At 37.2% G+C, this 23591-nt stretch overlaps 2 protein-coding genes across 6 annotated transcripts in view; one reads left to right on the top strand and one right to left on the bottom strand.

Annotated features, from left to right (window-relative positions):
* LOC115216555 (ATP-dependent RNA helicase DDX3X) overlaps positions 1-9346 on the top strand; it is a 51612-nt gene extending 42266 nt beyond the window's left edge. For all 4 annotated transcript variants that reach the window (XM_029786012.2, XM_029786013.2, XM_029786015.2 and 1 more), the window contains 3 exons: positions 1537-1654; positions 3210-3375; positions 5014-9346. In XM_029786012.2, the coding sequence (XP_029641872.1) occupies positions 1537-1654; positions 3210-3375; positions 5014-5197 (468 nt within the window). In that variant the 3' untranslated portion in view covers positions 5198-9346. The remainder of the gene's footprint in view (positions 1-1536; positions 1655-3209; positions 3376-5013) is intronic.
* A 5442-nt stretch (positions 9347-14788) lies between these two features.
* LOC115216261 (ankyrin and armadillo repeat-containing protein-like) overlaps positions 14789-23591 on the bottom strand; it is a 56336-nt gene continuing 47533 nt past the window's right edge. For both annotated transcript variants that reach the window (XM_029785460.2, XM_036506841.1), the window contains exons 18-21: positions 20682-20840; positions 17937-18364; positions 16346-16398; positions 14789-15348 (exon numbers count right to left, since the gene is read on the bottom strand). In XM_029785460.2, coding sequence (XP_029641320.1) covers positions 15152-15348; positions 16346-16398; positions 17937-18364; positions 20682-20840 — 837 coding nt within the window. In that variant the 3' untranslated portion in view covers positions 14789-15151. The remainder of the gene's footprint in view (positions 15349-16345; positions 16399-17936; positions 18365-20681; positions 20841-23591) is intronic.

Below are 23591 nucleotides of genomic sequence, written 5' to 3' on the forward strand. Positions count from 1 at the left end.
GGAAAAAAATCTCCCAAAATTCACTGAGTTGAGATATCACTTCAAGCAATGTCGGATACTATAAGCCAACTATTTACAAAGTGAAATCACATGTTTTAACGAATGTACCAACAAGATTTGGGTTCAAATTTACATTTAAATAATAGGTTCTCACGGCCGGGTTGGTATTATGAAGCAAAAAATTTTTCGGCCGGGTTAGTAACGAAAGGGTTAAAGGAGTTGACCGGGTCAAACATTGACCTATTAGGAGTGGAAGTGGTGTATGATGCCCTACCTCCAGTTGTGAACTATGATGATTTGAAACCATATATAAACTACCTTAGTCTTAATATAAAAATAATGGAAAGATCATGCACCTGCTACCATGAAAGAGAGAGGGGTTCAAGTAGCCATTGCACCTTCATGTATTTATAATTCATTTTCATTCATTCTTTTATGTTTTATGTCCCTACTTGTTTTACCTGTACATGTACGGTCCCCTCTGTTGGGCCTTCAGTGGCTAATACAGAAATGAGTGTGAAAGTTTGTCTTAGTATGAAATTAGTAACCTAATAACTTGTTGAGGGTTGTATGCAGCCTGTGGGCTGCAGGTTGCCATGCATGAAACTGCTCCTCCATATCGTAATACTAATCCTCTTGTCCCTTAGCACAAGGCTGACCCCTCCCATCTCCCTAGTGTTCATAGTCCTGCAATCTGCATGGCAACCTCAGTAGTGCAGGTAGCCCCCAAAAGCACCCAGTCTGCACTGTAAAGTGATTGGTGTTAGGAAGTGAATCCAGCCATAGAAACCATGCCAAAGTAGGCACTGAAGCATAATACAGTTCTTGAACTTATTGGATCCTGTCAAATTGTCCAATCATTGTCTGCATGGAACATGGATGTTAACTGATGATCATATAGCATCAAATGCTGTAATTTATAAATGTTTGGGAAAACTTGCAAAATAAATTCTTTTTCTGTTTCTCTATTTCTTGCATCCTAATTAAGTTTTACTCATTAATTACAAGTAATAAATTGAAAATGGAAGTAACTGAATTTTGAGAAAATTAAGTGACAGTGTTGGACAATATACAAATATTTACCCCATATAGTAATCTAATTACTAATGTAGTAACACAATTTATTGTATTTTGATTAAAATAAGAATGTGAATTCAAACAGAAATGATGGTTTGTGTTTGTACTGAAAGGATTCATTTTTAAATGCTGCCATTTTAAAGTAATCATTAAAGAAGATAAACATTGAGTCTTTAAAATAATGTTTATTTTGTTTCAAGGAATTGGAACCATTTCAAGTGCAAGTATCTTCCACATTTCAGAAGTGTTCCTGAAACTCTTGCTGTAAAATGGAATGTGAAGCTTATTTATCCATTGACTTTCATGTTATTTAACATGAAAATCACTGGGATTTAAAGAGCCAATTTACTACTGCTTTATTTTTTAAAGTTTCCTTTATACTCATCTATACAAACTTTCACTCACCTGTTTTGTATTGCAAAATTTATTTACATCATAATGAAAATAATTTCTGTTTAGGTTGCTGCTCGGGGTCTTGATATTCCAAATGTACGTCATGTTATCAACTTCGATTTACCTAGTGATATTGAAGAATATGTTCATCGTATTGGACGTACTGGACGTGTCGGAAACTTGGGTAAGCTTTGACTACATTTGTTTTATCTCTTTCACTAATATTTTGGAATGCATTCTTTGTATACTGTCAGACTGGAAAATATAGAAAGATGTTTCCCGTCACACTACTTACTGGAAATATGTTACCATTCTTATCTATTAGCTATATTTACCATGTTTAATTATTAAATGTCCTTGTGTATGCATTGATTTATTTTTTCCATCAACCTCAATCTTTTCTTATTTTTATAAATTTCACTTTCCTAAAATATACTTTTGCCAGAAGATATCCCAATCATGCTACATTTCCTGACAGGGAAACATTTGCTGTATTTTTGCTGAAGTAATTTTGTTTCTACTCCTCTTCCAAGCAATATTAGCAAGAACTAAGAGAAAGCTCAACTCATGGAGCACCAACTTTGATGATGTTTCCATTGCCCATAATAGGTTACATTCAGTTTATACAAATATTACATATAAATAACATTAAAGTTATATTTCATGCAACAAATGCTCAATGCCTCTTGGTTAGTTGCATATTTGTGTAAATTGCAAACCTTGTATTTTTGAGTCATAGTAAATGTAATGTGGTGTGTAATTTAGACTTCAATTTGTCATCCATAGCAAGGTGTAATATACAAAGCACTTTTATGAAATCAGTAGGTTCTTTTATTCTCTTACTGTGTTACTTGTTCCTTACCTGTTGGATGAAATGTATTTTATATTTAGTGTTAAAACAAAGATGCACTTGAACACTTTACATAGGCATGGCTGTGTGGTTTTGGAGTTTGTTTTGTAACCCTGTGAACTTGAGTTCTCTTTCCCTGCATGACCCATGGGCAAGTGTCTTCTGTTATAGTCTCAGACTGATCAATGCCTTGTGAGTGGAACTGGCAGACAAACTAGGCCTGTTTCATGTCTTTTTGCATGTATGCATTAAATGTTGATGTTCTGTTTCTTCACTTGTCAACACCTGGGCAAAACTGTGATGTTAACATTCTTTGGAAAAAAAAAAAAAAAGCCATACTGGTAAAATAAGGGTTGGTAATAGGAAGAGAGTCTGACCATAATATTATCTCAGATGTCTTCATCCAACCCATGTTAGCATCGAGAAACAGATTTTGAAATGTTATTCAGCTTTAATGCTTTCAATTTTATTCAAATTGCTTATTAAAAAAGACTTGCCTTCTTTTTGAGTGTTAGACATAACTGACTTGAGATATAACATTAGTGCAGTGATTCCTGACATGGGGGTATACACCTACCAGTGGGGCATGGGATCCAAATTTTAATTTTTAAGATTTTTAGTGAGACATGGAATTGTGAAAATACTTTTTCTTAGTCAAAAATGTATTTTTATTATCTCGGTACTTAATAGTTGATTATTTTGTATTAAATAATTGTGATAAAATATTAAAACAGTTTTTTTCCAACCACTAGTGGGACAATTTCTTGGAAAGTTATAGTGGGGCCTAGGAAAATAGGTTGGGAAACACTGCATATTTTAAGTGTAAAAACATCTAAAATATTAACATAGTTTTGATCTCTGTTTATCCTTATTCATTCATATCCTTCAGGTCTTGCCACCAGCTTCTTCAACGAGAAAAATAAGAATGTTGTCAGGGATCTTTTGGAACTGCTGGATGAAGCTAAACAGGAAATCCCGGCTTGGTTGGAATCAATAGCCTATGATTCAAGGCCGCAAGGGGGCATAAGGCGTGGTGCTACTACTCTTGGAAGAAAGTGAGTTCAGTGCTTAATACCTTCTTTATCCTGTCATTGGCATTTTTTTCTTTTTTTCCTCCAGGTATTTAATGAAGTTGTGACTGGGATCCTTTTTCAAACGATGCCCTTGTAATTGTTAGCAGTGTGTCTTTTTGTCACAACTGCAAAGAATTTTTAATCAGACTCAGAATTTTATTCTGTTTTGGAATGCTGAAAGAATGAAATGCTGATATAGAATGTGTGTTTTGAATATCCGGCTTAATTAGCAGCTATAAATTATGTATTTAAAAATTAGTTGCATATAACTTCTCCATTTAAGTTCAGTTTCTTTTGTAAGTCTCATGATATATTTTGCAACTTTTGTGCCATAATTGATGTATATATAATAAACATGCAATTTTTATGCAAGGATGAATTTAATTTTTCATTTGCATGGAGATTGTTTATGAAAACTTGGGCAACAAATTGAGAGTAAAATTTGTTAGACAACCCCAGCATCAGTCCATCAGAGTTCCCATTTCTGGGCTGGTAGATTTTATGTCATAGTATTTAACACTAGTACCTGGCTTTTTCATGCTATCAGTGAGGCCTCTGTTGCAAGCATCAGATCCTGTATGGTGGGATAACCTTCTTTCCACAAGTGTTGGAAACCCTGAAAAGAGTCTTTTGCATTGCTTTTACTTGGCTTAATGATTTAAATTCCTTAAAAATTTGATCCCAGGCTAATAAGACATAACAACTATGTAACTGAGTATGTATTTTTAGGCTTTGTTATTGATAGCCAAGCAGCTTTTATTTTGTCTCCCTTAATCCTTGTGTTACCATATTTCTCTAAAATACTGGAAATTTAGCAATGATTGTGAACTTAGATTGGCTTAGTAAAACAGCTAAGACTTTTTAATGCATCAACAAATTTTTATGCATTGATGCATGTGCTGTTTGGAACATGCTTATCTTTGGAATTTGTCACGAAACTGCTATGATTACAGGCAAATTTAGTGAAATATAAAACCTACTGTTTTAACACTACCATTTGAATTATTAACCGATTTTTGGTTGGGATATATAACAGTTGTCGTATAGACTTCTGCGTGGTATTGGATTGAATGCATATTACAGAACTGATGTACCTTAAATATATAAAAGTATGAAATACCGAAATTCATCATTGTTTGAAGAAAATTACAAACTAAAATTGATTCAGATGACACATGAATACACATATACACTCACTAAACTGAAAATGGGTTAAGTTGTGGTGGACAGTCACACATGTGCACAGTGGGCTCCTTTCAAGTTCATTCACAAGGCTTTGGATGTTTTAGGGCTCCATTGGAAAACAATTGTCTAAGTGCAGTGAAACTGAATCCGAGACCATGTTAGAAAGAAATCTTCTTACCACATTCCATGCATCGGATGCTTGGTGGTTGGTGTTAGGAAGGGTATCGAGCTGTAAAAATCCTGCCAAAATAGTCAAGACTGGTGCAGGCTTCTGCTTGGCTGCCTCCTGTCAAACTGTCCCACTCATGCTAGCATGGAAGGTGGATGTTAGATGATGATGATGTAAAAGATAATACTGGTAGTTTATATGGTTTTTAGGGTTGTTGAACATTTTGTTTTGGTTAACATTAACTGACCATTTTATTTAATTTGCAGAGCTTCTACATCTTTTGGAGGTCGGGATTACCGTCAACCTGCCCAGAAAGCTGCGAAACCTGCTGGAACTGTGAATTACAGCAATTCAGGATTCAACCCGTACAACTGCATGCAGATTAATGGCTATGGAGGCTCTTACGGTGGATCCTATGCCCAACCAGTCCACGATTGGTGGGGCAATTAGACCAACAGCTCTTAAAGCACAACTAAGAAACCAACCACATTTTGTAGCGGGACTTTAAATACAGGGTAAACACCAACGTAGAACCAGTGACCAGATAAATTCTGTAAGGAAACATTTGGCTGAAAAGAAGTTTGTTTTAAAAACAATCGATGAAAACACACAAAAAAAAAAGTTAAATTTTTAATAGGAAAAATTCTTTAAAGAAAAAAAATAGTTTCTTGAGAATAACGAACAATATTTCTGTTGTTGGTCTTTTTGTGGGCCAAATTAAGCTTTTGTGTTGGTAGACATTTAGAAATTTTATGTATCTATGTTATCTGATGTGGCGTTTTATTTTTTTTCCTGTTTTTTTTCTCTCTCTCTCTCATCAACCATGTTGGGTCATAATCGAATCCTACATGGTTATGAATGTAGTGATGAAACTTTTAGCTGCAAATTTTGCACTCACTTGACTACTCACTAATCATTTTCTTGTCTGCCAGTGTCAGCTTATGTATGATTCTCCCATTGATTTTTTTTTTTTAATTTCTTTTTTTATGATTGGATAAAAATCCCATTGTATGTTACTGGCTTCACCCTTTTCCCTTTCAGACTGTATTATATCTAATTTGTTTTTAGATGTTCTCTACTTATTTTTGGAATATTTTTTCTTTTGTCACCGTTTACTTTTTTTCATTGCAGAAGAAAGGTACATTTCCAGCTTTTTCATTCACTTTTTTCTTAAAGTTATTCAATACTGTTATGAATTATTAGATTCCTATTGTAAAAAAAAAAAAAAAAAAGCACATCTTGATTCACTGTTGTTTGTATTGGAGTATTTATCCTCCTTAGCATTGTGTGTGTATATATAAGTATATATACATATATGCTTTTTTTTTTTTATCCCCTTATCAAATCTTGTAAATTGGATAATTTCCAAAATTCTGAAATCAAGGAGAAAAAAAATAACCTTGAAAAGGAATTCTATTCTTTAAAAAAAAAAAATAATTCATTAAAAAAATCTTTAGATTCAATTTATAGTTTCTGCTGGTTCTACACCTTGTTTCCCAGAGAGTTAGCCAGACTACAATGGTTAAAAAATGGAAAAAATGAAAATAAACTGGTAAAAAAAAATGAAAAAAAAGAAAAAAAAAGAAACAAAGGTATATATGCCGTCCTGTCATATACTGCAAATCACATTTTGTTGAGGTGCAGTTTACAAGAAAGAAAACCCAATTCTTGAGTTAACCCGCTAAGGTAAAAAAACAAAACAAAAACAAACAAACAAAATAAAACAATAACTGAAAATCTAAAGCAAAACAATTTTCTTCTGTCAAGGCTTTTCCCTTTCCTTTTCTTTGAAAACATTAAAATGGGGAACATGGATTGCTGAGCTGTTGGTGTGTCAACATTGTAGCATTGTTACAGGTAGCTAGCTCATTCTTGTACGTCAGTTTGGCTACTCCTGAACTTACTTAAAATCATAATAAAAAAAAAAATCTAAAAAATAATACGTGTATGTTGAAATAATTGTTGCAGCAATCCTTTTTGCTGAAGTGTACAGATGGAATTTCAACACGCATTGTACAGTTGCATTGTGCCTGTTTGTAAGGCATGCTGTATTAAATTTGGAAGCCCTTAAGGCATAAAAAAATTTTTTAATTCTATTTTTTTTATTCTGTCTGCACCTCTTTTCTACATGTTGCCATTGACAGTATCAAAACGTGTGCCTCTTTGATATCAAAAAAAAAAAAAAAAAGGTAATGCTTTTTAAAAATTTTTTTGATGATATCCAGATCTCTGGGTGAAGTTAAACTTTACCCAAATTTTAAAAATAATTGCATTTACTGATGATATAGAATAGTTGAGGACTTTGGAAAGAAAACGAATATTTCCAAATTCCTTGAAATTTTTTTTTTCTGGTAAAGGAAGTAAGGTGATTATAAAAGTTTTTTTTTCTAAATCCTATTTGGTGTAGAACTTGTTCGTGGTGTTCTGATTACAGGGTGCATATACATTCCCCTGTAAACACTGACGGAAAAGCATATCATAAATACGTAAACATATGAAAGAGAAAAAAGGCTTACTGAAATGAAGTCGTACTTTGAAGGACTTTGTTAAAGCTATCAGATGACAAGCTACAAGGACACCAGCTAGTTTTTTTTTTTTCTCCCTTTGTTTTTGTTTTATATTACTGTACCACTGTTGCCGCCTCTTCCTCTTCCCGTTTTAACATGTCTCTAGTGGCTGATGTCGGTGGCTAAGCTTCCCGAGCCATTGTAAACATTTAAAGCCTTCATTGCTGGCAAGGCTGCAAAATGTCCCAGCAGCAACTGTTTTTTTACTTTCCCTTCAAATTTTCTGAGTAAAATTTGGTTGCTGCTGTGTTGGTAGTTGGCAGTTGCCTGCTGAATGTGCTAGGTTATTGCAGCTGTACTTGCCCACCCCCTCCTTCCAACTCCACTTCCACAGCTAACTGGTGTGATCCCAAATAAACAAGCAAATAAAAAGGTAAGTTTTGTGTCCCATTTGTAATGCTGCAGAGAGGCCCTAATGTGAGTTGTGGAGCTGTCTGAACGCACTAAGATAATTTCTAAATTATTAAAACAGGTGGTTTTCTTTTTTTTATTCTTTAAAAGAAAATGTACATTCCATTAATTTTCTTACATTTTTCAATTCCAAACCAAGCAGTCATTATGTAAGTATTCCATTTGGCGCATACATTTATGTAAATTACAAATCCCGTAAACCTAGATTTTATTCTCCCCTTTGCCCCCCCAAAGAAACCATACAAAATTCCTCCTTACAAAATCTCCATTAAAATATTTCATTGAGGGACATTTACAAGTTACCAATAAGTTTAAATAATCATGGTCCACTTGTGTCTGCGGTGTGTGAGAGTTAAGTTGACTGTGTTGCTTAAGATCAGAATGAGTGTTATGGTGGTGTTATTTTTTCCATTCAAAACAAAAATAATCTTTTTTACATTGTTCAAATACTGTGTCTTTCATTTAGTTCTACTATCACTACAAAAGGAGTGAAAGATATATTCTGAAAAAGAGAAAAAAAAAAAAAGAAAAATTCATTGACTTCCAAATACATGAGTGCTACAGAAAACAAAGCATTTTCCATTTTTCACTTTTTTTTTTTTTCATGTATCATTATCAGACCAGAGACAGTAAAAAGCGATTTATGCCTTCTTTGGACTTATGTAAATATGAAGAAAAAAAAATTTTATATGTAAAGTGCTGAAATTATTACAATAGCATTTAAATATAATGAAGATTATTTAATAAATAAAAAAAAAAGAAACTATTAAAAATGCTGTTTGAACGAATAGTAAATCAACAAATAAAATTTAGTAGCTTTGAAAGTGCATCTCGCACAAGTGGGCCTTTTTTAAGATGGTCGGTAAACAATAGTTACAGTGGGTAGGTATTTGATATATGTATATATAAATGTATATATGAAGTATGTATACGCTTTGCCCCCTTTCCCCAGACTTGAATTTTCCCTTTCCCCTAAATATATTGCCCCATTTTCCCATAAATATTTTGTCCCTGTCCTTTCAGGACAAAAACCCAGTGATTTATTTTCAATTTCTTTTTTTTTTAAAGCCCACTAATGTTAAGGACAAGCTAGTCATACTGCCCCCTGATTTTTGTAGGGCAGCTGTTATTTCTTGCAGTCCAGATCTCGAGAATCAGGGATTCTCTGCACTAAAGGAATGGGATTCATTCACACATTTATTTATTTCCATTTTTGCAGTACTCTGTATTTATTTTTTCAACTTCATGTGATATCAACACATGTTTAATTTTTTTTTTGATTATTGCGAGATTGTAATTTTTTTATAAAAATGAGCAACCATGATTTTTTTTTTTTTTTTTTACTGTAAGACTTTTCGTTTTTTTAAATTTTTTTTTTTTTTAAATTTGGGAACGTGAGATCATTTTTATATAGGACGGCATGTAAATTTTGAATATCATTGAGAATACTATCAGCAAAGTCTGGCTGCAATTAACATGCTGTGATGTATTAAGCTGGTCTGTTAGGGCATGTGATATCACTGCTGGTTTACCGACCACCATTTACATCATAGTTCATTTAAGTGATAATGAACATGTGGTTGTACTTAATGAAAAATAATAATAAAAAATATTGATCAGCCTTTGAGTTTTTATTTCATTTCTTCATTGATGTTCATAAACAAATATGTAATCGACTCATCTTAAATGACTGGCATCCTTGTTGAAATCTGGACGTGTGCTCAAGTGCATAATTCATGACCAACTTCCTATTTGTATTCAGTTGGAGGTGAGATAAAGTGCTTAACTATACATTTCTCAGGTTATTTTGTTCTGAAGATTACTGTATCTGAGCTTCTTTCAATTTTTATTTAAAGAAAAATTTTTATTAAAGACTAGGGTTTGTCTTTGCCTTGTTGATCCTGTGACCCAACTACTAGAAATAGTAACCAAATCATGTCCTGTAGATTAAACAAAAATCTTGGTTTAAAAAAAAAGAAAAAAAACTAAATTCAGTTGTGTATATGCAGTTTGCTCTATCCCAGCATCTGTTGCATATGTGAAGTGATTTCCACTTTTATAAATGAAGAGGTTGTAGAAGTCTTAATTGAAGAATGTCTTTACACTGCATATGGATGATTATGATGATAAAGCAGAATCCAGGGAAACTAACAATGTTCTCTGTTGGCAAATGCTGAGTTAAACTGGAATAAATCCCAGAATACTATGAAGAGAAGCCTTTTGGGCTAAATATTTTTAGTCAAATGAGCGACTAATAAACACTCCATCCCTCTGTGTGTATATATAATAATAATAATAATAATAATTGTGTACAGTGCTCAGGTGCACTACAACTCATCTAAAGTGTATATATAATCAGGTGTAGTTTCGACGGATTTCGGGAAGCATGAGGGCCTTAAAGGATGCAGTGTCATGGCAGTCAACAACTGATGCAGGCAGTTTATTCCACGCTTCAGCAACCCTGAGCGTGAAAAAATGTTTCTGAAAGTCATGGGAGCTGTGCTGTTTTCTGACTTTGTAGGCATGTCCACGTGTGTTAGACACAGGAGATCAAAAAGGTGTTCAGTGTTGTTGTTGGTGAGGTGGTTGATAACCTTGTGGGTGTTTACCAAGTCCGTCGCTAGATGCCGGAGCTTCAGTGAATCCATGCCCAGGGAAACAAGGCGCTCAGAATACGGTAGGTGTCTGATGGAGGGTATGCGTTTGGTTGCACGTCTCTGGACAGATTCCAGGAGCTCAATGTTCTGAGCAAGATAGGGATTCCAAACTGATGATGCGAATTCCAAGTGTGGTCGTACCATAGCTGTATACAGTCTTAAATAGATGGCTGGAGAGCGGCTAACAAAAGTCTTGCTGAGTGATGCCAAGACACCCTTGGCCTTCTTGACAATTTTAGAGATATGCTTTGTCCAACGCAAATCACTGCTGACAGTGATGCCTAGGTCACGCTCGCAAGAGGATTTCTTGATATCAGTGTTGTGGAGGGAGTATGTGGACGCAGGGTTTTTTTTCCCAAAATGCATGGTGGTACACTTGTCCACAGCCAGTTTCAGTTGCCAGTCTGTGATCCATTGCTGCATTGTGTCTAGGTCTGATTGCAGGAAAGAGTTGTAGACATCAGGATCAGTCCTCTTGATTTCAAGGTACAGCTTGATGTCGTCTCCATATTTCAATACTGTGGCATTCTTTAAATTGGCATCTATGTCATTAATGTATGCCACAAACAGGAGGGGACCAAGGACAGATCCCTGTGGTACACCCGATGACATCTCATATGGTGTAGAGTGCTGTCCTAGAACTGTGACTACCTCCTTTCGGCTGAGGATGAAGGATTTCAACCAGTTAAAAAGGTCATCCACCACACCCATTGCAGAGAGTTTCACCATAAGCCTTTTGTGTGGCACAGAGTTGAAAGCCTTAGCAAAGTCAAGGTAGACAACATCCACCCATGAGCCACTGTCAGTGATCTGAGTAATGTCCTCAAGGAACTCGACAAGCTGGTCACTGCAGCTGGAGTTAGGGACAAATCCATATTGTGAGGGTCGGATGAGACTGTGAGAGCTCCAGAAGTTCCAGAGTGTTTCTCTGACACACGATTCCATCAGTTTTGCAATACAGCTAGTGAGACTGACTGGGCGATAGTTGACAGGTGATGTGCGGTCACCCTTTTTGAACAGAGGAATGACACTGGCAGTTTTCCACTGCTCCGGAGTAGCACCATTGTTGAGACAGTACTGGAAGAAAATAGAAAGCTGGTGTAAAAGGAAGTGCCTGCCACGTTTGAGAAGCAGGTATGTAACTCCATCGAGACCAGGGGAGGCATAGTTGCGCTTATTTTGAAGGTGACATCGCAGCATTGCAGGTGTAAATTCCATAGTTGTTATGGAGTTTGCTGTTAGTGATGGTGAAGATGGTACATTTTGACTTTCGACAGTGAATATGTTTGCATAGCACTCGGCAATGAGTTCTGCGCATTCCTTGGGGTCGTCAGTGATCTGGTTCGTGTGAGGGTTGCGAAGAGGGCCCACTGGAGAGTGAGGTCTCTGCTTTGAATGCACATATTTCCAGAAAACCTTGCTGTCAGGATTGGCTGCTATGCACTGTTCAAATTCAAGCACTGCATTTTTTGTCACTTGCTTGAGATGGTTGGAGGATTTATTCCGCTTCTTCCTGTTGGTGTCTGATTTATGCAACTTGTATTCCTGTTCAGCAGTCCGACGTTCCTTCCTGGCAAGTCGGACCGCTGAAGTTTCCCAAATTGCCCTTTTGGGGCGGTTCTTCTTTTTTGTTTACGTGGCACTGATGCTGCACATGCTGCCCATATTGAGTCCAGGATACTCTGGAGTATAGTATTCACATCTCCAGAGTTGTAGAATTCACGCCAGTTTGGGTGCTGTAGTTCAGTGTGGTACAGGTTCCAATCTGCTCTCTTCCAATCGAAGGAAGCAGATTGGAGATGGTTCAGGTGTGTTGTTGCCCGCAAGAGCCAGATTGGCGATGATCATAGCATGATCAGAGTCACCTAAAGGTTCCTCCGTAGTGCAATTGATAACCGCTTCAGGAGTTGTGGTGAAGAGCAGGTCCAAGGTGTTGTCGCCTCTTGTTGGAGAGGTGACTACTTGTGACCAGTTTGAGTCCAGCACAAGCTCAACAAGATCGTTTGCACTCTGTGGCCAACGGAAGGTTTCCCAATCGATCTCAGGATGATTGAAATCGCCTGCAATAAACACATAAGTGGCTGTTTTCCTGGCTGCAGCTCAGAGGATGTTGCAAAGCTGTGTGTCCTGATGGTAATTTGGGGGACGATAAACAACGCCAAGCAGGAGTGTTGACATGGTCATACGTCCGTCACAGAAAAAAACTTCTTCTTGTGATTCGTTCAAATCGGCACAAGGAATTACCAAAAAATTTGAATGAACGTAGACCATCACACCACCACCACGGCGGTTAGTGCGGTCCTTACGGAAGAGGTTGTACCCCGTGATGTTGAAAACCCCATCACAGAGTAAGGAATGCGCCCATGTTTCCGTGACAGTGATGAAGTCAGGGTCAACACTTCTGATGTAGGCGTTGAACAAATGTATTTTGTTGCATAAACTGCGAGCATTTAAGGACAACAATTTGTACCCTGCTCGCAGTTTATGATGGTGTGTGGAGGATGGCAGATTGTCCTGGCTTAGTTTCCCTGTATATATATATATACATATATACATACACGTTTTTATGGAAGGTTGGAAATGGATGCTGTTTGCATGACTGACTCAACTATCACATGATGTCATGTCAAGGAGATAATTGCTTATACATACATAGGTGCAGGAGTGGCTGTGTGGTAAGAAGCTGGCTTCTGGTTCCGGTCGTTAGTGTTCTTCACTGTACCATTGAAGTCGCCTCGCTAGTGTGCAGCGGACGAAAATCGTATTTGAAAGACGCTCTACTGTAAGGTAAGACTTTTTGCTTCTTGAGTCCAGTGGAATTCGTTGTTTGTGAGATTTATTTTTTGTACAAGCAAGGAGTCCTCACTGGATTCTGAGCTTTTGGTCTGCCTGCAGTAGAGACGTGTTTTTCTCACTTAGGTGTGAGAACTGCTGTCTGGAGGCATGTTTCGCCTCCATATTAATTTAATTTGAGAATTGAATTATTCTCAGTTATTTGCGAGAACTGTTTGTCTGCCTGCGTGGAAGTTTTTTTGAAAAATAATTTCAAGGAATTGGAGACTGTACAGTCCCTCCATGATATAGAGAAGGAATTTGTGGTCCTCTTCCATAAGGGAGGGACAGTGGAGCGCTTTGTTGGCAAGCTCAAAAGGAAAGGGTCCTGTCCTGCACAGAGGACCCTGACTGGCCTTCGCAGGTGGCTGCGAAGGTCATGAGGGAGAACAACCTGTTCAGGATAATAGATTCCTTCCCCAAGGATACCTATAGATTTATGTTAAATTGGCCCGACTTGGAGCTGTACAGGTGTTTTTCTGAGGCTTGGAGTCTTGTTGGGCAAGATTCTAATTTTGATACCTAAAAGGATTTGAGTAAGAGGTTCATTGCCTCGAAATGTGTTATAAAAGAACAATGTGCTCGGGTATACAGCAATCAGCGGGCGTTGTTGTTGCCCTCATTTTTCACCATTTCACTTGTCATATTATGTGTGTGTGTGTCCAGCCCGCAGCTTCCTTTCTGTGTAAGGCCCTTGTGGCCAATTAAATGAAATAAAGAAGCTTGCTTCCCAACTACATCATTCTGGGTTCACTCACCCAAGGTGCCACTGCATGGCACCTCGGGCAAGTGTCTTCTATAACTTCAGGTCAACCAGAGCCTTTAGTGGATTTGGTAGACAGAAACTGAAAGAAGCATGCCATGACAAGAATAACATGTATTCATATATATGTATATCACAGTATTGACCAGACCATCTGATGTTATTGCTGGTCACAATATGCTTTGTATTGTTTTAGCCTTTGACACCACCCAGTTGGCTAGGAGCGAAGGCCAACATTCCACAAGCAGTCCGTGCCACCATACATTCCTTTGAATTCAAATGCCAGTGTCTGAGATTATCTTAACCATTTATCATTTTGTGGGTTTATGGTATTATGATAGCTAATATATTTCTTTACTACCCACAAGGGGCTAAACACAGAGGGGACAAACAAGGACAGACAAAGGGATTAAGTCAATTACGACTCCAGTGCGTAACTGGTACTTAATTTATCGACCCCGAAAGGATGAAAGGCAAAGTCGACCTCGGCGGAATTTGAACTCTGAACATAACGACAGACGAAATACTGCTACGCATTTCGCCTGGCGTGCTAACGTTTCTGTCAGCTCGCCACCTTTTTATGATATCTAATATACTAGTCAATTCCGTAAACTAAAACTTTTTCGGTTTACAAATTTGCTATTGTATCCAATGAACCAAAATCAACATTTGGAAGGTCCACTAACATTTAGAATTATAGATAATCATGAGGTGGAGCATTTGTGTGTGTGTGAGTACTGCTAATGGTTGGTTCTTGTAAACAGGAATCTTGAAAGTAAATAAAAGCAGTAATTTTTGAAAGCTTTATTTCTAGAAACAAAAACGTCATTTGATACATTTAAATATTTAATTTAGAATTTAGTAGATATGCTTTGTGCATAAAACAATTTTGAAGTACCAAATAGCGTTCACTTTGTGCATGCTCAGGCCAGCATCATGGATCGGAAAGCGTGAAATAACATCAGTCTGTTATCCAGTGGCACCCACAACACTGTATTGGTTGGGAGAACAGTCTCTGTGGTTGCGCGCTAGGGATTAAAGAAGTGTCCACACAGATGAAAATGTACAAAAGGTATCTATTTACCTATGAGGTGCCTGTGTACTTAGTTGAATGTGTAATATGTATTTCAGTTCAATATAGCATTTATCTTTATTTCTATGGATGTTGAATGGATCATGGGCTCTTTGGTGTAGTTCTAACTTCAATCATCGTTTTGGACTTTTCCAGTAAAGGTTTACTCCTTTGAGGAGACTTCTGTCTGAGGGGAAAGGCAGATTTGGTTCGCAGTAGGTGTGTTTTAGTACCTTTTCCATATTTACTACCAGCTGAATGATCTCTCACCAGTGGCGGATTCATGCACCAATGGTTTACTGAAAAATAAGAAAGAGGAGCATAAAGACTAACGATAACAACAACAATAAAACTACGACTGCTAAAACACAGATGCACTCAAGTATCTGACATTAAGAGTCAATCTCATTCATACACACATACATGGACATACGCTATGGAGTTCATTGCTTCTTGGGAAGCATGTATTTTCTCCCTTCAGGTCAGTGATTATAAACTGAAGTGCAGCACTAGTGATTGCTAGTTTGGTTTGAGTTGAGACAATGTCATGCAGACTATGGTGGGTGAACCTGGCACACCCTGTGACACTTTGAAGTGAAAATGGTAATGAAATAGTGGGCAGAGGCAAGGTTTTCTGGTTAAGAAAGTTGCTTCACAATCATGGTTTAGGGTTTGGTTCCACTATATGGCACCTTGGGCAAGTGTTTCCTACTATATATAATCCTGAACTGACCAATACCTTGTGAGTGAATATGGTAGACAGTCTGTGTCGAACCTTGTGTGTGTGTGTGTATATACAAACATATATATACATGTACTTGCACATATATGCATACATATCATCATCATCATCATTTGACGTCTGCTTTCTATGCTAGCATGGGTTGGATGATTTGACTGAGGACCGGCGAACCAGATGGCTGCACCAGGCTCCAATTTGATTTGGCAGAGTTTCTACAGCTGGATGCCCTTCCTAACGCCAACCATTCTGAGAGTGTGGTGGATGCTTTTACGTGCCACCGGCACGAGAGCCAGTCTGGCGGTACTGGCAACGGCCACGCTCAAATGGTGTTTTTTATGAGCCACCTGCACAGGAGTTAATCCAGCGGCACTGGCAACGACCTCGCTCAAATGTTTTGTTCATGTGCCAGTAAGGCGACACTGGTAACAATCATGTATGTATATATATAATATGCACACACATTTATCCACAGCATTTCCAGTATGTGCATGTACATGTGTGTATATCTAACTATGTGTGCAACTTTGAAACTATGAAAGCTGCTGTTCACTCACCTTTCATACATTGGTTAGGTTTCTGCACTGGGAAGCCACCGTTTATTTCCAGACTGCAAGACAAAAATAAATAAACAAGCAAACAAATGTAACGAATTCTATATTGTTGGGAGGATTTGGACTCAGAAGTTACCCACAATACATTGGGAGGGTATTCAATCTGGTCTACTGCCATTCTTTTGCCACTTCAGTTCTCTTATTACAATCTTTTACAGATGTTTTGTTTTCAGTGAAGAAGGCTTGTGAAGAACCATTCACATTTTTTTGGAAATGCTGGTAGTTGAAAGTGGGTGCAAATGTTTTCCACAAACTCAATGAACAACATACCTCAGGTTTTCCTATTAGAGTTCTTCATCCCCTGGGTTAGTTGTCTTTGCCACAGCTAAGAGTTGGACCCACCCTGGTAGACTAAATGTGCACCTGGGTACCAAATCAGAAATTTCTGTGTCCTCCTCTTCCTAGTTTCTTGCACACACACACACACACACCTGTGCTCTGATAGAGCTCCTATGCTACTTGTTGCTGGCTTCCCTATCTTGTGGATATGGTGAAATGGTCCCATAAAAATACATCATGCTGAAACACATGTAGCAATGCTTTAATATAAATGTAAAATCTCCATCGTTGAAGTATTTCTCATTATATATATATAGGTGCAGGAGTAGCTGTGTGGTAAGTAGCTTGCTTACCAACCAGGTGGTTCCGGGTTCAGTCCCACTGCGTGACACCTTGGGCAAGTGTCTTCTACTATAGCCTCGGGCCAACCAAAGCCTTGTGAGTGGATTTGGTAGACGGAAACTGAAAGAAATCCATCGTATATATATATGTATATATGTGTGTATATGTTTTTCCCCCCAACATCGCTTGATAACCGATGCTGGTGTGTTTACGTCCCCGTAACTTAGCGGTTTGGCAAAAGAGACCGATAGAATAAGTACTAGGCTTATGAAGAATAAATCCTGGGGTCGATTTGCTCGACTAAAGGTGGTACTCCAGCATGGCCAAAGTCAAATGATTGAAATAAGTAAAAGAGTATAAATCTCTCTCTCTCTCTCCTCTCTCTCTCTCTCTCTCTCTATATATATATATATATATATATATATATATATATATATATATATATATATATTATTTCATTTAGGCATAGCAATACAAATAGCCTGCTGTTAAAACTCGATATACATATGCTTCAGAACAAAGCATCAAGTACAGCGTAGTAATAAAAAATTATTTAAATGACAAGGGAATAAAAAATTTTCTTATGAACTTCATTAGCTTACAGGTGTTTCTGCTATAAGATGCAATGCACTCATAGTTGAGTGCTTATGTATCATCTTATAGCATTGGGGCTTCAAAAATGAAGTCTACTTCAATTTTGAAGCTCTGATGAAGCTATAAGGTAGATACGTAAGCACTCAAATCTGAGTGTGTTACATGTTGCAGCTGAAACAGTTGTAAACTAATGAAGTTCATGACAGTTTTTTTATAGAATAAAGTAGCAACCTAAATATATGTAGAAAGCAGTGCTCCAGCATGGCCACAACCCAGTGATTGAAACAAAGTGTATAAATTCAAAAGCAATCATACAAACCATTGTGAGGGCAATCCAATGTCACAAGCCATTTTGAAGTCATCTATGAACTTGGAGTTAATCTTGGCATTTCCTTTCAAGTTTTTGATCAATGTTTTATACAAGCCTGGCATATTTCTACAAGCAGTAAACAGATTTCTGGATGCAGTTGCATTGAAAGTGAGATATCCAAGAGTTATTGCCACTGCACTGCTCAGTTGAGGGTTTGAAGTGGTGTTCAATTTTTCTATAAGGAATTCAAGGGCGCCAACAGTTACCATGGCGTCTGTAATCCCTGCTCGCATGTGTGATAAGCTTGAGAGAAGGCTAGCTGCTAAGATGACAACATCATCGTCTTCAGATTTTAGTGTCTCAACTAGGATAGATACACCAGTTGCTGTTAGGAATACAGAACTGCGACCCATAACCACACGTGCAAGGACAACAATCTAGAGGATAAGAAATTTAGACAATATACATACATGTGTACATATAAGCTGAACTATATACATACACACCCTCCACCTACAGACATTCATTCCTACAGATATATCCACATGCATATATGTATGAATATATGTCGTTCATCATCATGTATGTAAATATATACAATAATCCTTTGCCATATTGCGGTTTACTATTCAAGCTTACATCGATTCCTCTTTGATATTGTTTTGCATTTATGATAAAATAAGTATAGGCACAGGAGTGGCTGTGTGGTAAGTAGCTTGCTTACCAACCACATGGTTCTGGGTTCAGTCTCACCGTGTGGCACCTTGGGAAAGTGTCTTCTACTTTAGCCTCAGGCCGACCAAAACCTTTTGAGTGGATTTGGTAGACGGAAGCTGAAAGAAGCCCGTCGTATATATGTGTATGTATATATATGTGTGTATCTGTGTTTGTCTTCCCAACATCGCTTGACACCCGATGTGTTTACATCCCTGTAACTTAGCAGTTTGGGAAAAGGGACTGAATGTGGGGTCTCATGGAGGTGATGACAAGTGATTGTGATCTTTATCGATTTGTTGTGCTTGAGAAGATTTGTCAAGCCAAGTGAAATCTTAGTTGTAGCTGGTACCAGTGACACATCACAGCTTCTGTGCCAGTGACGTGTAAAAGGTGCCCATTACATTCTTGGAGTGGTTGGCATTAGGAAGGGCACCCAGCTATAGAAACCAAACCAAATTCAGACTGGAACCTGGTGTAGCTCTCTGGCTTACCAGTTCCAGTTAAGCTGTCTAACCCATGCCAGCATGTAAAGCAGACGTTAAATTATGATCATGATGATGATGATGATGACTTGTGTCAGCTATTGGACTGCACCCATGCTTGGGGCACCACCTTCAAGTGTTTAGTTGAACAAATCGTTCCCAGTACTTATTGTACTGGGAATGATCTTTTGCTGAATTGTTTAAATAAGAGTATGTAAACAAACCAACACAAGTTGTCTAGTGATGTGAAGGTACAAATACAAACATCCACAGACACACACACATACACACACACGTGTATGTGTGTGTGTATATATATGTGTGTAGCGAATCTTGCATGCATGAAGTGGATTTGATCCACTATAGCCAAATTTAAGCTAACACTGCTACAGAACTTTTCCCACGGTGGAACAATGGTTTTTCTTTGGCAGCAGTTTTACTTTTTCCAGATGCCTTTAGCTAGGCCAAAATAATGTCTTCACCACTTGATCCTTTCTAAGCTCTTCTACTTCACCAAAAGCTAGAATAGATAACAAGACCACCAACTAAATCTATTGTTCTCAATGATATATCTATCCTTCTGGATCTTAATATAAGCAAGCACAACAGCCCAAGCAAAAATCAGTCAGTAACATCGTGACTGACGACTCAATGAGGTCTTGTTGACCAACCTTGGTCAGAGGGAGAAATGAAGTTTACTGTTAGACAACACCCTACAATTCTCACTAGCTCTGATTCTGTTCTCTTACAACATCATTCTATCTGTCTCTGCAATTACTATTAAACAATGATGAGAACCCAAACAAAACTTCACATGCTTTTGGATTTATCATAACCTGCCTGTCGAGGCATGGTATTGTAATGTAACAGTAAATTAATATTTTCTTAAAACTTCATGCATTGTTCATTCTTTCACATCTTACAGTAAACAATAACAACCACAAATCATTATTGTTACCACTGCCTCCTCCGATAATTCATAATAACATTTACCAATCAATTTCTCCCATTACAACTAAAATCGAAACCATTACATATATATATATATATATATGATGAGCTTCTTTCAGTTTCCTTCGACTAAATCCACTCACAAGGCTTTTGTCAGCCCAGAGTTATAGCAGAAGACACTTGCCTGAGGTGCTATGCAATGGGACTGAATCTGGAACCATCTGATAGGGAAACAAATTTCTTGCAGGATACAGCATCAAATGTATTACAATATATAACTAGAACATACACATATGCACACAATATCATATCTTGTACAACCCAAAATGACATTACTCAATAAGTCTTACCTGGTCTGTAATATTGAATTAAACTGAACTGTATTTTTAGTGTAGTTCCAAACAAAAAAACAAAATCTGTTATAGATTTGTAGGTTATCCATGGAGAGAAAGGACTTAACTCCCTGGCAAATTTGTAAACGATGCTGAAAGGTAACTTTATTATTGCAACACCTTTCATTAATATAGGTGAAGATAGAAAATACAGGAATATAATAGAAAAAAAAACAAACAAAAAGGAAAATATTTTATGTTCTTCAAATTACCTGAAATGCTGCATATGATCTGAAATATGGATCAGGTGACTCCAAAAATTCTTCATATATACTGTAATCAATGGCTCCTGTATGACGTATGGAATATTGGTAGGATAAGTTATTAAAAGAAAATATTGTCAATGCCATTCCACTGCGTAAACGTATGTCCTATAAGAATAAATAAATAAATATTTTATTTTTATTAAGGCAGGGTTGAAGAACTTAAGGTTTGAAGTAGTAAGTCCTGGATTCCTAGATTTATCTTGGCAGTCCTGTAAGTTCTGGACTTTTATTGGCACTTTTTCATAGTAATAGTCAAATGTGCCCTGATAAAAAAAAAAAAATACAGCAGAGCACCAGTTTAAATTCTTTGTAGTTTTTAGATTTAGTTCCTCTATATTTTGAGTTCAATGTCTGATTTTGTTCCACACTGCAGTGCCATATGCAGTGCTCATGCAGTGCTGCATAAGAGCACCAGTGTGGCACTATGTAAAAGTGTCCATGCAGTACCATGTAAAAGTACCTGTGTGGTGCCGCATAAAAGCACCCAGTACACTCTGTAAAGTGGTTGGTGTTAGAAAGGGCATCCAGCCATGGAAACCAAACCAAATGAAACTGGAGTCTGGTGCAGCCCCCAGCTTGCCAGCTCTGGTCACATTGTCCAGCCCATGCCAGCGTGGACAACAGATGTTAAATGATGATGACAAAAGGTTGTTTCTGTGGATGATAATTTTATCTTCTATTTCTCCTTTGCAGCTTTGAACCAATGTAAGAAATCCTTATCAAATTATATCTAACATTTATACAAAGCCACACAATTGGTGGTGATGGTGGTGGAGGGATATTAACTGATCAAAGTGATCCAGTACTGGCTGCTACGTTATTTTATTGATCCGTGAAAGGATGAAAGGCAAAGTCAGCCTCGGTGAGATTTGAATTCAAAACATAAAGAGAAATATCAGTATGGGAATTAGGTAGGAAGAGAGAGATAAGGGTGGCTCTTGGAGTAGAAAATGATGAGCAAGGCATAGAATTGGTGGGGTGTAGACAAGGAGCAGTTATAGTTAGTGAGTATGGTGGAAGACAAGAGGGAGCACTGGAAATGATAGTAGATATGTAAGGTGTTAAGATAAGCATGGCAGAAGGAAGAGGAAGGGAAATAGCGTGTGGGTGGGGATGATATTGTGAAGGAGGGATGGAAGTGGGGGAAAAGGGAAAGAAGAATTGAATCTAAGTTTCAAATATCATAAGGATCCATTCATGATGAAATTTAGAACACAAAATACAAGCCTAGTGGGAAGGGTAATGCTGTGTGTTTCATGCAATTTCACGGACCAAAATTACTGAATGGATCCTTATGATATTTGAAACTTAGATTCAATGCATAAGGGCAGGTATAATGCAATATGTTTGGTTTGAATTTCTGATGGCTTAAAGGGGGCAGAATCCCCATGAAAATTCATAAATTTTCAATGTTGATGAAATTTCAACCATGGGTAATTGACACACATCAAGAAGTATTCTCCAAGTTTCCACTTCACATGAAGATTCTAAGACACCCTAATGGGGGCCTTAACTCCCAAATTTTAGTAATTTCTTTTATAATCCAAAACTAGGTCAAAAGTACTGAATGGATTTTTACGAAATTTGGAAATTATATTCTATGCATAAGGGTCATAACCCCCATGATAATTCATATATTTTTGCTGTTGATGAAATTTTAACCAAGATATTAGACACAAATGAAGTAATATTTATAAAATTCATCTTCTTACAAGTTAGAAAGACCCCACAATTTAGTCATTTTATCTAAGCAAAGAATACAGTTGTACTCTTGGAAGCTGTAGGGTCACCTGAGCATAAAAGATGAGCATTATTTGTAATTCAATGGTACAACAGTGTAAGAGTTTGCTTTGACATACACTTAGATTGTGATTTCTGCAATGTGCTGCATAAATTGTCAAGTAAATGAGAGGTATCTTTGCTTCCAATGATTCAGTTGCAAAGTGTTGAGTAAAGTTATTTGATTGCAGATCTCCTTTCAGTCTTTTTATTATCACTGGGTCACACATAGTCCCCATATGGTAACAATGATTTCAAGGCCTTTCCAGATGAGTGACTGCTTATTCAAAGACATTTATAGACTGTAAATTTATTCTGTCCAGTTACGTATCAGTATAGTGGTCATTTGCAAACTCCAGAGGTGACACTTTCATTTCTCCTTAGCCCTCACATCACACAGTTGTTAATGTTTATTTCAGTTGGATCACACCCTTCCAATTGCATCTTACGGCTGTGCCTGTCACCTGGATGGTGTGGAATCCTACATTGGGAGTGGTAACGACAAGGGTAGGGTAGCTGACTGCTTATTGTGTCTTTTGGTTTCCTGTAGCTTTGTTCTCTTTTACAAACCCAGTGAATATATATTTCAAAAGAAATTCAAACAATAGATATAAGACCCAAGTTAAAGGTTCTCAACAATTCAACTTCGCTGGTTGACATTAAGACACCCACCCCCAATAGGGGCCTTAATTCTCACATTCTAGAGCTCCATGACCTCCATTTTTTAGGAGCAAAATCCATTTAACAGGTTCTATAAGGCTGGAATTTTGGAATATGTGCATAAAAATCAGTAGTATGGGATACATGTAGCACGATTACAATTTTTTTAGGATGTGTAAAGAGGGAAATAACCCTCATCTGCAATTTTGATGAAATTCGAAACATAGGTATTCCAGTTCATTACAGAAAATATAACAGAAGAGTCTAATTCTTCAATTGCATGTAACACGGGCAACGCTGGGTATCTCTACTTGTATATATATATATATATATATATATATATAGTCAAAACTATAAAAGCATAAATTCAGTTAAGCAACTACATGGGTTTATGTTTAAAAAATTAACTTTTACTCA

This window comes from Octopus sinensis, linkage group LG10 (assembly GCF_006345805.1).
Source record: "Octopus sinensis linkage group LG10, ASM634580v1, whole genome shotgun sequence".
Taxonomy (NCBI): domain Eukaryota; kingdom Metazoa; phylum Mollusca; class Cephalopoda; order Octopoda; family Octopodidae; genus Octopus; species Octopus sinensis.